General features: G+C 41.8%; 1 protein-coding gene across 1 annotated transcript; it reads right to left on the bottom strand.

The window, feature by feature from the left end:
- Positions 1-221: 221 nt before the first annotated feature.
- Positions 222-13022, bottom strand: tfcp2l1 (transcription factor CP2-like 1). Its single transcript, XM_071524831.1, has 15 exons — positions 12964-13022; positions 12265-12413; positions 10592-10665; positions 8102-8207; positions 7126-7232; positions 6742-6894; positions 5858-5968; positions 4991-5088; positions 4353-4404; positions 4122-4215; positions 3727-3817; positions 3230-3312; positions 2671-2813; positions 1646-1697; positions 222-259 (listed from the first exon to the last, which is right to left on the bottom strand). The coding sequence occupies exons 1-15, from the start codon at positions 13020-13022 to the stop codon at positions 222-224; spliced, it is 1410 nt and encodes a 469-aa protein (XP_071380932.1).
- Between the last annotated feature and the right edge of the window lie 743 nt (positions 13023-13765).

The following is a 13765-nucleotide window of genomic DNA, read 5'->3' as shown; positions in this document are numbered from 1 at the left end:
TGAATCAATAACTTAACAAAAATACAAATGAAACAGAAATAAACAAACAAAAACTTAACAGTAAACTAAAAGCTCAAGAGCATTTTACTGTACTGTAAGTCTTGGGAAATGACACCTATTGCAGTGTAGGGAGACTTATAAACAATCTATACAATTCCACTAATGCTGTAGAGCTTGAATCCGCCAGATGTTGAAACTCTTAGCTCCTGAATACCTGCTGGTCATTTCAACACAACGTGGTAGCCATCAGTGTTTTCGTCTGGGAAATAGAAAAGACAGAAAACAATACCATAATCATTCATTAATCATTCCAAAATACCAACAATCAAGGTAGACAGGATGGATGATCTCAGCCTTAGCCCTTGTGATCTCAGCCCTAGCCCTTGTGTTATGACCCAGTGGGGTCATCTATACTGGCATGTTCTGTAGTATGTATGTGTTTTCTCTCTCTCCCTCTCTGTAGTGTAGTGTTTCTGGAGTGTGGGTAATTGTTTGCAGGTGGAGTGTCACTATTGGCTGAACCAGGTGATTGGCGGGGTGTGTCCTGACTGCTGATTGGCCTGTGATGACAGCTCCAGTGATATAAGGCTGAGGACAGCTAATTCCATGGGCTCTCTCTCTTCTTCCCTGCTCCCAACCGGCCAGACCAGGCGTAACCCAACTCCAGTGTCTTGTATGCAGTTGCTGTAGTTGAAGACTCCCTGTTATCTGTAAATACCTAGTCAAGTGGCAGCTCCAGGTCTGTAGGGGTGGGTAGCCTTTTTGTTTCATTACAGTTTTTCTCCTGTTTTGGGTTAGGGAGTTAGGTTAGTTACAATGTTCTTTTGTTTATCTTTATTTTCTTGGTAGGTAAGTTAGACCTGGGTTTTGGTACTCCTTTGTTTGTTGTTTTGGCTATGCCCACCCTGAAGAGCAAAGAAACCGGAGAATAAATCTGCTACTTTTGAATGTTACACAGCTTTACTGGTCTTCCTTGGGAGTGGGGGAAAGTGGGGAGTCACACTTTTTTCTGCTGTGTCCAGTTCCCCTAGCCTGGGCATAACACTTGTGTCCTGTCATTGTCTGCCCCTGTCTGCTCTAGTGGTCTGGTCCATCACTTCATGTCACTCCCCTGCCCTGCCATCTTGTAGACTTCCACTAGATGTCCTCAGATGTCCCCTCATCACCTGTTCCCCCCCCTCCTGCTCCCACACACCTGTATTCCATCACCTATTAGCCCAGTTCTTCCCTCTTCTCCTGCCTGTTTCACCTCCTGGACTCTCCCCTGCCAGCCAGCCAGCCGTCCCTCATTTGTATCAGTCTGTCCGTGTATATCTTGTCTTGTTTCCTTGTAGTCTTTGCCACTTCGTTGTTGAGTTGTCACGTGGGTGTTACCTGTCTTGTTCTCCGTTACCCTGTGTTAGCCTTTAGTTAGTTTTGCCTTTTGCCTGTCGGCCTGGTTTTGTCTTTTGCCTTTTTGGATTTGCCTGCCTTGGTTTTGTATGTTGCCTCAGTTTCTTCATTAAAGCCTTTTTCGTAACCCCAGTTCTCTGAGCTGGTCTTGCGTTTGGGTCCAGCCCCCCTCCTCACATTCGTGACAATAAATGGATCCAAAACATGAAACTGTGTGTTGTGAAGTGAAATGCTGATTATAAAAAAGCATTACCCCTCATAGTGCTGATAATGAAGCTTGTTTCTTCCCTGAAGTTCTGCACCATCTGGAATGAATGAATAAATGATGGAATTAATGAACAGAGTTGATTACCATTTCTAAAATGCTATATATATAAAAATCTTTACCTGGAGTTCATCATTGAATACCTGTAAATTACATACCACACCTCTCTACCCCACTACCGTTTAAAAGGTATCATAATTTGTTTTATTTTATGCTATATATCATTTTGTAAGAGCAGGTGTCACTGTTTTTTCCAAATGGCAGATATCTCATTTAGGAACAAAACTCTACACCTTGTCTTTATCACCTTCGGTTAATGTGATGATGATAATGATCGCTGACACAGGGCAAAATGGATAAGAAGCCTCATCTGTGAATCTGACTTGTGGCGTTAAGAGGATTTTATTTGGACAACTAGAGAGGTCACCTGGTGCCGGGCAAGCTCAGTCCATCACCTTATAGTATCTGAAAGGATCACAAGTATTTGCACCCAAGTCTGGTCCAGTTTGTTAGGGGTGTTTGTGATTTATTTACACTAACGTAACGTAACAATCTGAAACCCCCAGAAACAATAGTCAGCTCTAGAGAACTGGTTTCTGCATGTAGGCTAGTTTGCACATTCCTCTGTTCCCTTAAAGCTCGGCTGGTTAATGAGAAATTTTCTATGCCATTGCTTTTTATGGCGGGTCATTAGTATACGTAGCTGGATAGATATAGCTGGTCTGGCCCTTGCTGAGACACGGAGGAACAAATAAAACCTGGTCTCTGTATCTCTGTCGGAGATAGCCAGTCAACTCCACGACCCTGTTCGCCCTGCCTGCTGCCATGGAAACCTGCGTATCCTCATTACTTTCTCTTGACCTCCATTTTGAGCTTTATTTGTTACTTCACCACTACTCAAGAGAATCACAGTGAGTGTCTGAGAATGTTATGGTACACAAAATACCACTCATTTACAAACGTTTCTAGGATTTGAAGAGTAGCTGGTTGTTTGAGGCGACGTGTAGCTATACCTCGTCGGAGACCAGGACGTGGATCCCGGTGGGTCCTTGTCTGTAGATGTGGGTGATCTGCTGTGGGGTGACGCTGTACAGCATGGCGATCTTCTCAGACAGGTCCAGCAGTGTCAGCTCCTCCAGGTACAGAGCGTGGTAGACTGCAGGGAAGACAGGGAGAGAGGCTTAGGAGAGAAACTGAAAATCAGAAGGCATATATGTATGGATCTCACTGTAAGACTGATGTAAACTTCTCCATAACTAAGTCGAAAATGTTATTCCCTCCTGGTTTGTTAATGTTGTTTTTCAGGTCAGAAAAGTTCTAAAGGGGCGGACAGTCTTGTCTACAGTAGCCTAAATGTGTGAAACAAGTTGGAAAATACATTCTGGTATTTTCCTGTACAGTGACCCATTTAGAAAATTCCCCGATATTCCATGACTCAAATGTGGGCATTGGGATTGGGAGGACTGGGACATACTGATTTGACATAAATCCAACATAAGAGTTGGCCTGATGATTATGGTGAGAATTAAACAAATCATTTGCATTGCTTCATCCAATTAATTGTGCACCTACCATCTCCACCCCCCGGCTTGATGGGAGGCTGATTTCTGCTCTGCTGCTGACACACATAGATGGTGAGACGTGGCTGAATACACCTGGAAAATGAGAAAAGAGAATGTAATACTAGTACTTAACTTATATATTGTAGTATATATGTTCAGGGACTCAGCAAGGCTCTATTTTAGCCTCATGTTGCCTGCTTGAACGCTGAACGCTGAACACTGAACGCTATAGCAAGTAATGCAAGGTATTGAGGAGGTATCCCCCTTACTATGTGTTTATGTTAACTCCAAACTCACTTCAAATAACATTGCATCAATTGTCCCAGTTTACTGAAAAGGGGAAATGAAACAAGTGTTTAGGCAAGGCTGATGGGCAACATTGCCCAAGTTCATCATTGCCTCAGCATTATTGCATTAGCTACCCAAGGAACTTCTCGCTGCCAGGATTCATTGTTTATCACAGTTGTAGGAAGCCTACAGCAGTCTATTTTAACTTCTGTATCTCACCTTCCCTTGACGGTGTTGAAGAGGCGTATGCCATCTGCCGGGCCGCAGATCTGGATCAGATCCTCCCTGCTCATCCTCAGCAGATCAGCACCTGCAACATTCGAAGAAAATCTAATTTTCCACATCGGGTCTGATCTGTCTTCTGCCCTGTTCTACCTTTTCCTCTGTTCTGATGATGGGGGAGACAAACACAGCTATAGAGAGAATCTCCTCCTTAGCTTACTCCCTGCCAAAGGTTGATTCCTCATAATGTTTTTTCTGTGACTGACTCATCGTGAACTGAACTTTTTGCTCATTCTGACTTGTGCACTCCTTGATGTGTTCCACAAATCATCATGGCTTTCTGTGAAGATCTGTTCTGTCAAATCTTAAGGTGTGCGTTTTACCCATGTTACCTGAGAAGCAGGAGAAGAGCCTTGAGAAAGGCGAGAACCTGTGACGGTGCAGCCACTGCTGAGTGTCCTGCGGCGAGGACGATGGCAGAAGGTGCTACATGTCAAAAAGAAGAAGAGCCCTTGAAATGAGTATAGCAGCAGAGCATCCACTGTCTCCAAATAATGGCCTAAAAGGAATAAGAGAGCAACGGCATTAACACTTTCACACTGCACCGTTACTCTGTTACTTACATCAGAGCAGCCGGGCATGAGCAGCTCCCCCTGCTGGTTTGGAGAGCAGTTGCTACAAAAACATGCACATGAGGAAGAGAGAACAACATCGGGGTGATTGGTTGAGGCGTTTGTTCTTACTGCTCTGAGACACATCTATTATTTTACTTATCTACTTATGAAAAGTCTTTGTTTTTAACTCTGTTTATATAGCACATATTCTGAAAAATCCTGTGCTTTTGAAAGAGCAGATGCCTGGCTGATCTCTTAACAGTGTTGAGTAACATGTCCTGAAGCAGCCATACAGGGAGGTCCAAAAGGATTGCACCGCTGATACAGTGGATAAATAAGCTGACCTTTACTCTTATGTAAACCCAAGTGTGATCCTAGTTGAGAATTTACAGATTTTGCTGCTTTTTCTGTTATAGAATTATTTGACAGTTGGTACAATTCTTGAAACCCAGCCAATCTGAGTAATAAATTACATATTGCAGTCTTAAATTAAATGAGAACACCCACATCTTTCAGTCCACTCTGACGCTAATCTGCAGCTCTCCGATATAGTTCTGCCTAACAAAATTCATGGGATTGGAGCAAACCGATAGAAATCATTTTTGAGTTTGATAAAATGCAGACATTCAGTGTGAATGTGGACTCACCCATCTGTGAAACTGCAGGAGGTTGGTGAGCTGTGGTAGACGGGGGAGGGAGTGCTGCTGCTGCTGCTGAGGTTCAGGGCGTCAGGCCATGGGGAACACTGGGAGAGACGGAGAGAGAGAGAGAGACAGAAAGAAAGGCAGAGAGAGATTAACTTTCAGCATAGCCTACCTGATGTACTTTGTACTTCTGCACACTTTTTGCCATTATTCAACTGTATGTTTTAGCACAAACACTTGAGGAGTATTGACACCAATGATTGCAGGCACAAAAATCAAACTCATTATGGATCATAATTGGAGATATCAGTTAGTTAAATTAAACCCATAATGAGTTGCATTTTTTAAATACTGAGCAATAAACATTTGGTAGCCTTTTTGCCCCCCCAGAAACAGATACAGTATATTGTATATCTGTTACTGTACAGCCTAACACAGTTTGTTTATCTTCTAGTTGAATGACACACCAGATTATGGCTGAAGCAGACACCACTGAGTCACTTGACCTGCAAAGACACTAAACTTGACACACCAACAGTCCCAATCATTGACAGACCCCAGCACCAAAGCGAGGTTAAACACACACTTTGAAGTTGAACAGCATAAAAAGAGCACAACACATTAACATAGTGTGAAGTACTATTAACTTAAAATGGAATAGAATATACTGGCTGGCATAACGATTGTATAAGTTCAGTGCTGATGAGATGAGATACAATATGATACGATACAATATCCATATATATCCAGAATTTACCACTGTGGGATCAATAGAGTAACACTTGTACTATTGAAATGAAAACAAAGGCTTTTCTCAAATCTGCTGTAACAGGTATGCAATGAGGCTGGAGGAATCACGCAGCATCTCACCTCTGTTAGCATGGTGGTTTCATGGGACGGTTGGTACTTCTCTCTGTCTTGAAGGGCCTTTTTATCAATCTTTTCCCTGTCCGTCTTCAGTTTGCGATCAGCTCCTTTTGGCTTTCAGAAAAACGAGAGCAAATCAAATGTAAATGCATGTCACAGATAGATAAAGCTACATCACTCAGATGCCATCATATGGCCATATTGTTGCTGTGACAATCTAATTAGAGGACAGCAGACAAAGGAGCTAGAAACCATTTACTTCTGTTAGCGTCTAGTTACATTTCCCCCAATTATTTTGCAATGCATGCCACGTGAAACTATTTTTGAACATTTTCTTGCTTTTCGTTTTGTTTTTAAAATAGACATTTTTACAGTGTCAAACCTAGCTTGAAATTAAGAGACATACATTTCTTCATGTGGGTGTCATGTGATTGACAGTAAGCAGAGCGTAATGTAATAATGAGAGGAAAACCCTCCACTTGAGCGAAATACAGATAAAACAGAACAGACTCTAACAAAGCCAAATTGAGGCTTTGTCTTTACTGTGATGGATTTGGGAAATTTTCAAGCCTGTGGAAGTTGTTTTTGTACAAGAATGAATGGCAGCAAATGGCTTCTTCTGAAGGGAGGATGAGTGCTGATATCTCTAACTACGCTGACTGTGTGCAGAAACCACAGGGAATAATGTAAAGGAGAGGGACAACTTAGATGATTGGTTTAAACTTAAAATTATCCTTTACTAAGCAAAATATGGATTTCAATTCCATATCTAAAATAAACTCAACTTCAAAATGCTAGTACATTTCAGTGGTCCAGAGAATTTAATTCACCCTAAACTACCTCCATTCTGGATGGGCTTGGATAAACAAAAAGGATGATGGCCTTACCTTGAAGACTTTGACCTGGCAGCTGGAGGAATGGACGTGCTCCATGTATTCCCCATGTTCGTTCTGGGTGAAAGTGTCCACCTGGATACGAAATGGCACCCCCTTCTCCCCACCATGCTTCCTGGGGGTGAACTCAGTGCTTATGCAGTTGACCTGAGGAGAGGAGACAAGGAGAGGAGAGAAGAGGAGAGGAGAGGAGAGATGACAAGGAGGGGAGGGGAGATGAGAGGAGAGGAGAGGAGAAGAGAAGAGAAGAGGAGATGCTTTACAACTTGAAGCTTGTCATACATGTATGAACATTTCAAACGTTCCACACTACTCTAACTCCAAAGATCGAGCTACAAGGCCAACTTGTCCCAGAAGTTGGTGGGAGTATGTCTGTACCTGGATGAAAACGGAAGCGTTCTTGACAGGATCCCAGAGGAACTCAATGGTGTTGAGGTGCAGAGGGTGTGCACGAGGCTCAGCTATCCCTACCGACAGTGGGATATCTGCAAGTAATGAGTCAGTCAGTCAACCTTTATTTCAAACCCTTACTTAACCAGGAGAATTGATTAAAAACATGCTCAGTATTTCCCCAGTATTGTACTTTTGGTTTCTGAGCAGCCAGCAGCTCCACACTGGAGCGGTCAGCAGTTAAATGCCTTGCTCATGGGCATGTTGACGCTAGTTGGGGCATGTTGACGCTAGTTGTTGAGGAAGGTGAGGATGTTACTTATTTACTTTGCCCATCAAGATCAGTCAATGAATCAATCAATCAGTTAATCTGGTCATTAGTGAAAACGTTGGGGGAAAAGTGTGTGCTAATGACGGTTTTCCCACAGTGAATGAGAAACACACACCAAACCCAAATCTGTGTAAAGCCTGACATTAATGGTAAAAACACATGCTGCTGAAATTGACATCTGCTATTGGCTGATCTTTTGTGCCAGGTGATGTCACCACCTGTTGTACTCTATAGAAGGTGACATCACCTGGCACCAAAGATCAGCCAATAGCAGATGGCTATTTCAGCAACATGCTTTTCACCGTTAGATGTCAGACTTTACACAGATTTGGGTTTGGGGTTTAGTTACCATTTAAATTTGACCATTTTTTATGCCCTCAAAATTACAAGCACTCTACAAGCACAATTTTATTCTTGGCAGGGTGGAAAAAAAAACTCTGAAACAGCATTTAAATGATCATGCGCCATCGTATCGGCAGTGGACGACATGACTGGCCGATATCCGATATTAAAATTAAAGCCCACCCATGCTAAAAAAAAAAAAAAAGAAATTATGCGCTCAAGGTACCATAAGGCACTTTGGATAAAACAAGTGGCATATATTACATCATGGGTTGGTGGAATCACACTCACCTATATCCAGGATTCGGTCTCCGGGTCTGCTCCACCTCCATCCCTCCAGCTGCTGGTGCTCCATGTACTGCAGCCGACGGTCATGAAACACCACTCGCACAATGCTCTGTGAACAGGCAGGGCCGGGCGTTAGGGTGGAGGCACAGCAACATGACCGGGGGCAGCTCGCAAAAAGCCAAACAGCCGGACTGTTGGGCAAAGTGCGAAAAAGGCTACCCTCATTCCTTAAAACATACTGAGGCAGTTTCAGTAGGCAATGCTCAGGAGTTGGAAATTCACAATGAATTTCGTCTCCGTTTCTGCCCGTCAAAGTCACACTTTGAAAGGACATCCACAAATTCCCATGAGGAAGATGACACAGTACCAACGAGCTACTTATGGACATCTGAGGATGATTGTTAAAGTAACTTTCCCGATAACAAACAGGGTTCCCACACTCACTTGGACATCAAATTTAAGGACTTTTCAATGACTTTGAAGTTTGGTGAAATCCAAGTACTCAAAATTGGCATGTTTTGGGGTATAAGACATAATATTGGTCAAAATTAGGTATCATAGAGGCCTCCGTTTTTTACTCATGATCTTGTCATGTCATGAAATCCAACACAAATCTCCATCACAAACTCCATTACCTCTGGATTGGAAGTGTTGATACGAGGACAGAGGAAGCTTACGCATACTGATGAATTTGCGTGATATATTTCAATAAAAAAAATCACAGACTTTCAAGGCCATCCATTCATTTTCCAAAAGCCTTAAGGCCTTATTTGATTTTTCACAAATCCAGTAACTGTCAATGCCTGTGGGAACCCTGAGCAAAGACAAAGTCAGCCTTTCAAGAAAGCCCATGTCCTATGTCTGTCAATTGTAGACATCTGTTTAGGAACAAGTGGGTGTCGCTATTTCAAGTAGATGTAGACTACTTAATTTATCTCTTCTCCATAAACAAACAGAAAAAAATGAATAACCCCACTCTGGCATTATGATTAAGTTAATGACAACCTTTTTTAAAATCCTGCCAGGGCATAAAAGAAATCATAAAATTAACAAGCTGTAAGAACATGTAGGAGCGTCAGGCCTGTTTACAGAGGGAGGCTCATGCGTGACTTAACCGCCGGGACTCAAAGGGCCTCGGACTCGGAAACCTCATCTGTTTGCAGAGATGCCACCTGTCTCATTCTTGTGTCGCTAGGCTGCCACAGCTAACATAATGGTCCCGACCAATAGCAGCCTGACGACAAAGGAATCTCAAATGGACCCACTCATACAAGACTGCCTTCAGCCAGATGATTCTCCTTACTCTTAAGTGAGTGTGTTGACATAAATCTTTAGTTTAAATTAAAGTGGTAATCCGCGACATTCTTGTTTTTTTGGTGCCATCTTTGGTGCTCGGCGCTCATTGCCGTGGTGTTTCTGCACTGCCCACAGATCACCTGTCAATCAAACAGTCTGGGCGGAGCTTGGATTTTACTGTTGATGCAAGTTTTTCTTTTCTTTGTCTGTTCAGCCCATGGTGGCTATCACTGCTCATGCTAACTACCCAGTTCTTCTTCCTCTGTTTATTCCAAACAAACCGCAAACGCAAAACGTATCATTTCCTGTGCGGGAAAGACTTACCAGACGCCGGATGTTTATAACAGAAAATTTTAAAACTTTCAAAAACTGGGTATACAATGAATTATTATTGTATTGTATCAACTAGTGATCACATTTAATTATATGAAAATGTTGCGTATTATTACTCTAAGTTCAGTCTCTTTTCACTCCCATCTGAAATGTGATAACACTTTAAGAAGATACATTGGCTCAACATGACAAAACAACCTGCATGATGAATATAAAAGTAGCATGATAAGAGCAATGCGCCACTAATGGGTTTTATTCATAAACCAATGGCATCTTGAATATACCACTTGTTTTTATTTCAAATAATGAAACACAGCTCTTACTTTACCAGGATTTTGAACCAAAAGCAAATGAATGAAAAGTTAAAACCGGTGATTATAGGCGTCATTATTCCCTTCCGCTGTACTGAAATGTGCATTTTCACATTTGAATAAAGAAACAAGCAATACATTTTATCAGCCAAGTGTGAAGATGTCCAAGTCTTTATGAATAAGTCCCAGTAGTGCAGACAAAAGCAGAAAGGCATGTTAAGACGAACAAAAACGCAAAAAAAAAGGGGGGCAAAGTCGACTTGAGAGTAAAGTGATGTATGTGTGTGTGTGTGCGTGTGTGTGTGTGTGTGTGTGTGTGTGTGAGCTGAGCTGTGTGTTTGTAAGGAGTGTGTCATATCTAGGACAGAGCAGAATTAAGTTGGGTGATAGTACCGAGGTCTCCAAGGACGGCACCCCACCCCTGAAGTGGAAGGGAGGGTTGCGGAACCTGTGACAAACCAGGAAATGGATACATATAAACAGAAAAGAGAAGAAAGAGGAAGAGGTCACAAGAAAGTCAAAAAAACAGACATACACAATACCTTTAACCTACCTTTACATATTTGCTGCTTATATCTGTATACTCCACTAGTTTTCTGTTAAGCATACGGATTTCGTAGGACTGACCTACATTTTAAAACATTAAAACAAACCTGATTAAAATTGAAAAATGGGAAATCAGTCAATCAGAAAAGAGGGGCAAGTGGGGGTAGAAATTGAGTCAAATTAAAAACCTTTTTTAAGCCAAATGTCAAGGCCAGCCCCTACAAAACCTTTATATATCTCCATACTAATCAATTATAATGCATGAAATTCTACTAGTACCAGTATCACAAGGCAATATCATAAGAACAGCTAATGAGGGCCCAATAGACTAGCTGTCAATGCTTTCTCAGCAAAGTAATAAAACTAAACTGTTTAAAACTAAAACTAAAAATCCTATTCACAATACATGCCATCGTTACCATGGCAATGTAACTGTAGGTGCCACCAGGCCAAAAGTTACTTGTAAATGTGCCTGAGTGGACTTTCTTAACTCATTTATCAGTTTCTTTTTCATCCTATTGATTTTGAGATACAATGCAGTACAGATTTACTTGCACTAACTTCCATTATAGTTGGACTAGAATTCAATCCAAATTACAGCAAGCAGGGCAAACTTGCAGGGTGAATAAAGCACAAATAAGAATGATGTCAGAGTTTAACAGGAGAGAAACAAAAAAGCAACCAGAAGGGTTAAATCCAGTGGTTAAGAATAATGTGAAACAGAAGGAGAAAGTACAAAATAGGAAAGAATAAGAAAAAAACAAAGGAGGGAAAAATGAGAAGATGGAAGTCAGACAAATTCACACCCATGGAAGAGCTCATGTTGCTCTGACAAACTAATGATGGAACATCTGATCATTTCATAATCCTGATGTGTTTTAAATCGAATGGGGTGCAGTTGTAGTAAGTCAGTAATTCAAAAGGCGTGTCCCTTTGTTGATGCAAAAGCTTACAGGGGAAAACCAGAAGAATTCATATATAGCCTACCATTCCTATGGTCCAAATGCAGTCAGTGCAGTCTATATGTGTGATCAGTAACAACTCTCTACCACAGACAGAAACCAGACAGCTAAGACTTGAACCTCTGATGGCATCGAATTAGAACATCTGGAGCTGCTTCATAGAAAACAACTGTAAGAGCATCAAATGGGGTGGGAGGGGAATCTCTGCAGGTGATTTAAGTAGGTGGGTTCAGAAGTGATAACACTACTACAGAATAAAGTTAATCTGGCAATAAAAACACAAACATTTTCTTAGTTCAGAAAATCTACTGAACAGCTCCAGATTTTCCATGCTGATGTCATTGTAGGTTCGAGTCTCGGCTCTCTGGTTTCTGGCTTGGGGAGAGAGTTGTTACTGTTCACAAATATTAATTGCAGGGTCCCAAACTAGAGGAAAATATGAATTCTTAGATTCTTATTCCCCTTTAAATAAGGGAACACGGTTTTCATTAGGCTTAGCCTAAGCCTTAGGGCTGTAATGGCTGTCATGTCTAATGATTGCTGTGCACAGAAAGCACATATTGTGAGGAGAAATGAACTTGGATAGTTTGATTTGAATTGCCACATCAGTAGGCTTTAATGAAGAGAGTCTAATTCTGTTGGTGGGCCTACATGCAACAAAATGAGCTCTGATCCATTTAGACAAGGTAGACAGCCAACTGGGAGGACAGATAGCTACCTTGGTTGAGGTAAGTGAGAGTCTCCTCCTGCTGCTTCACAGCCGGCGAGGTGGCTGCACACAGAACGTACTGGAACGGAGTCCTTTTGGCTCCACTTTCTGCCATGTGCCGCACTTCTTCATTTTTCAGGAAAGGCGCCAAAGCCTCTCTGAAAGAGACCAGAAGAAGACGGCAGAGTGGATCATTGATTTAGCAGGGAAGACAGAAGAGGAGGTGATTATCCTCTGCTTCACCTTTTATCTAATCATTTCAGCAAAGGTGCAAAAAGACCATTGTTACTTAGAAAAGGTGCAGCAGCAGTGAGCAATACATTGAGCTAAAGCTGCTTATCTTGCATGATTAATTATAAGATTTTTAAAAGAAGAAAATGCATAGTCTCCAATTTTGAATGCAATGTCCCTTTAAAAATTAACCATTGTTATTAATTTTAACATTTTAATTTCAAATGTTCAATTTGAATTTAAATCATATTAAAGTGAATTACAAAATGGATAAGTGAGCTGTTAGAGGCAACATTACTGTAGAAAACAATCTGTAACAAAATCAGTGTCAGGTCGAAGTAGTAGTAACCCTGCAGGACAAATAAATACACTGACATTTTGTTTTAATCTGCTGTAGCAATAACCTTCTGACCCAAATGCCTGAAATCCACAGGTTTGTGAAACCTGCACAGCTCCTCAACATGAGACTGGCTTTACCTAATGTAAGTAGCAGACTGCTGGTGGTAGGATTCAGGCTGTGAGTGGCAGAACAGCATGTTTTCCAGCGCGGGTCTTCTTGTATCCCAGGATCACAGGGGAAAACGTGGAGGCAGGAGGGGTTTTCGCGGCTTCCTCGGGTTTCCAGTCAGAGAGGTTTGCTGCCAAACACCATTGCCTGTCCCTTATATTCCCCCGGTGATGTCATCAGGACTCACATTAGCATACCTTGGATGACCTTTGAGAGGCGGAGGGAGCAGGCACACCTCCCACTGCCAATGTCCAGCTGGGCTGATGCACTAATAGCAGCTTCACCTGACCAGTTGTTGACACTGGCAACAAAATGGCACTAAAGCTCGACTTTAAACTCACTTAGGGTCGTGACGTTTGGAGGTGACTTTAACAATAGATTTTGGGGGTCTAAGAGGAGGCAAACAGCCTATCGATTGAAGGTGGTAAATATAATAATAATGTATATTTCATTGCATGATTTTGAAAACCTAACAACACTGTGCAGGTCTGAGAAAAGCCATGGAGAGACATTTTGAATGCAGAGATATTTCAGTGCTAAAATTCAAAACAGCAGTCAGTTGACAGTGACTTGACCTTTCTAGTGTTAAAAAAAGGCCAAATATCAGCAACACAGTAACAACAACAACAATAATAATAGAAATAATTTAAACATGTATGAGTAAAACAATTTAATCTACAATGACCCACAAGGCCATGCTTCTGCCCAGACTCTGGATTTAGCAAGTGAAAAGTACCAGAGAGATGGATGGACATCCTTAGCAGCGGGTCA

The sequence above is a fragment of the Centroberyx affinis genome, unplaced genomic scaffold, assembly GCF_046629955.1.
Source record: "Centroberyx affinis isolate AG114_WGS23_722 - 3 ecotype Tasmania unplaced genomic scaffold, CSIRO-AGI_Caff_v1 ptg001235l_1, whole genome shotgun sequence".
NCBI classification, from domain to species: Eukaryota; Metazoa; Chordata; class Actinopteri; order Beryciformes; family Berycidae; genus Centroberyx; species Centroberyx affinis.
The sequence above is the reverse complement of the archived record's forward strand: the minus strand, read 5'-3'. Positions and strand labels throughout refer to the sequence as shown.

Bases quoted from the DNA above. Each gene is read 5' to 3' on its own strand.
- tfcp2l1 (XM_071524831.1), bottom strand. From the start codon at position 13,022: ATGCTGTTCTGCCACTCACAGCCTGAATCCTACCACCAGCAGTCTGCT. The intron at 5,969-6,741 runs GTAAGGCCATCA...TTTTTCTGAAAG, and splicing joins GCCAGGTCAAAGTCTTCAAG to CCAAAAGGAGCTGATCGCAA. The intron at 260-1,645 runs GTAATGCTTTTT...TCTATTTCCCAG, and splicing joins CATTATCAGCACTATGAGGG to ACGAAAACACTGATGGCTAC.